The sequence below is a fragment of the Sinocyclocheilus anshuiensis genome, unplaced genomic scaffold (assembly GCF_001515605.1).
Source record: "Sinocyclocheilus anshuiensis isolate Anshui unplaced genomic scaffold, SAMN03320099.WGS_v1.1 scaffold1393, whole genome shotgun sequence".
Taxonomy (NCBI): domain Eukaryota; kingdom Metazoa; phylum Chordata; class Actinopteri; order Cypriniformes; family Cyprinidae; genus Sinocyclocheilus; species Sinocyclocheilus anshuiensis.
In genome coordinates, this window is record NW_015548343.1 from 431,545 (window position 1) to 434,274 (window position 2,730).

Below are 2,730 nucleotides of genomic sequence, written 5' to 3' on the forward strand. Positions count from 1 at the left end.
AAATCTATAACTGACACTTACGAGTACTCTTAAAAACACAACATGCAACATGACTTTCTACCACCAAAAACATATCGTGGTTGCATCTTGCAAAATGATGATAATTATATCTCAGAAATGTTTTAGGGTACCCATGATGAATTAACCATTCAAGTTATCTTATAGAAATTGACAGCAAGACTGTTGTTTAAACTGTAATAACATTAATTGTGCTATCTGTCTTGATTGTAGAATGAACTCCAAAACAACTCTTCTCCTCCACACCCACTCTGAGGTCTCAAACCACCATGCAAACACTACAGTGGACATTGAAGCCATTATGAATAAGGTTAGCATTGTCTTCCTCACCATCATTGTTCTTCTCGGGACCATTGGGAACTCTGCGGTCATCTGGGTGGCTGGCTTCCGCATGAAACCCAATGTCACTAATGTATGGCTGGTCAATCTCGCTGTAGCAGACCTGATCTTCTGCTTGACACGAGCTATTTCTCTCATCAAAAGCATTTTCTATGACCACTGGCCTTTTGGAGTTTTTCTTTGCAAGTTCAATGGTTTCTTCAAGTACGCCAACATGTTCTGCAGTGTTTTCCTTCTGGCTGTCATCAGTGTGGATCGAGTGCTCTGCATCTGGCGTCCAGTGTTCACCAGAGAACGACGGACGTTATGTGCCGCTCGTGTGGTCAGTGTGGGAGTTTGGATTGTGGCGGTGATCTTTAGTTCACCGTACTTTGCGTACCGACAAGTTTTTCCTCACAAGAACAACTTGAGTCAATGCACACTGAAGGTCAGAATGACTGCACAAATATATAAATAATCATATAAATGCATGATTATATAATGATTGTATTTATTAAACGTTTATGTATGTCATCATTTAGAATGACAACATTTTTCATTTCATTTGCAGCACAAAGGAGCAGCAGAAGCAGATGGCAGTTCGGCAAAGTATGCTTACTACTGCATTCGTTTCATCTGTGGATTCTTGTTGCCCTTCCTGGTCATCCTTATCTGTTACATACTAGCTGCTGTTGGGATACGCAGAACACGGCTCTCTGGAAAATCAAGGCCTCTTCGGATTCTTGTCGTATTGGTCTGTGCCTTTTTCTTATGCTGGGCCCCCTACCACATTCTAGGACTGGTCAAGTTGGTGAATAAAGACAACAAGGCAGTAAAAGTGGGATGGAGTATGGCTTCAAACTTAGCCTATTTCAACAGCTGCATTAACCCGGTTCTGTATTTCTGCATGGGACTGGATTTTAGTCGACGATGCAACCAAAGTTTGTCTGGGATTTTTCGCAGAGCTCTTATGGAGGAAGGCCAAAGTCTCTCACAGCAAGGCACTAGAGAAGAAAGCTGTAATTCCATTCCAAAGACTGCAGTTTCTGTCACTTAAGTCTAAGAGTTTTTAACTCTCTTTTTCTTGTTTATTTGTCAGGTCTATCAAATAATACAAAATTTAAATGCATTTTTATTAATATTTAATAATGAAATGAATGTAACTAAGTGTCTGGTCTTCTGGCTAGCTTTGATTAGTATGAAATATAATGTCAAATTCAAATTAAGATAATTTGTATTGTAATGCATGTGATATAACATGTATTTATGTATGTTCATGCAACAGTAGGCCTAATACATTTTAATGATAGGTTGTGCTTGGTAAATGCCATGTCTATGTTTGCTAAACAATAGCATGATATATTGAGGCAGAAAGAGAAAGTGGAAATTATTATCAGCCTAACACTATGAAGGGACACATGAAGATTGAAGACCTGATTGAGGACACATGAAGACTGCATGACGATTGGGAGCCATCTGAGTTTTTTTTTTATTGTTTTTTTTTGTGTGTAATATTTACCTGTGCAATAAATGCATATGTAAAAAACTTCTGCTGCAATGTATCTTTGTTAGCAAAAACATTTTTTTCCCAGTTCAAATGTCTTTTGTGTTAAAATGGTGAATTGAAAACCTAAACATTTGGGTCCTCATGGCATGGCTGAGCACACTGAAATAAATCAACTAATAATTGCAATGATGTTGCAACATTAAATGCTGAGCGATATTTCAAAATAACATTGTGAGCAAAAGATGATTTTAAGTAATTTGAATAATAGATACTACAGTAGGAAGTATCATTTCATAGAATGTGAAATAATTTTTGAAAAACTAATTTGTATATATTTGTATAAACACTCACATCACTGTAGTACGGAGCCCCTAAAGGGACCTTTGCAAAAATAAAAAAATACACAGACTTTCGCGTGCGCACGAGAAACTATCGCATGCTCCTGATAAACTTTTGTGTGCTCCCGAGAAACTTTTGCATGCGCACGAGAAACGTTTTGCGAGCTCACGCATTACAGTTTCCGGTTGCATCACTCTCTGCCGTCTTAAGCCCCGTTCACACATGTCGCCAGGGGCTGGCGTTGAGGTTGCTAGTGGGTGTTCTCAATACTGGTTGCCTTGACAGCGAATCAGGTTTCTTGCTGCTAAGTACAAACATTTTAGAGGCAAAAGACTAAATATAATCTAAATCTAAATTAAATCCGTACATACAAACAAAAATGAACGAGAAACAGAGCCTACTTTCTTCCATTGCGTATGTTTATCTATGGCGCTGAGAGGAGAACGATCACATGAGCTCTACTGTCGTCTTTCCTATTGGCTGTCACTCCCGAAAGTCGCTCTTCATTTGCATAAAGTTAAAGGATTCTGAACTTTGTCGCGTTGCTG

The 2,730-nt window shown here is 38.6% G+C and overlaps 1 protein-coding gene across 1 annotated transcript; it reads left to right on the forward strand.

Annotated features, from left to right (window-relative positions):
* The first annotated feature begins 232 nt into the window (after positions 1–232).
* On the forward strand, positions 233–1,393 carry LOC107656564 (C3a anaphylatoxin chemotactic receptor-like). Its single transcript, XM_016444463.1, has 2 exons — positions 233–784; positions 908–1,393. The coding sequence occupies exons 1-2, from the start codon at positions 233–235 to the stop codon at positions 1,391–1,393; spliced, it is 1,038 nt and encodes a 345-aa protein (XP_016299949.1).
* The last annotated feature ends 1,337 nt before the right edge of the window (positions 1,394–2,730 follow it).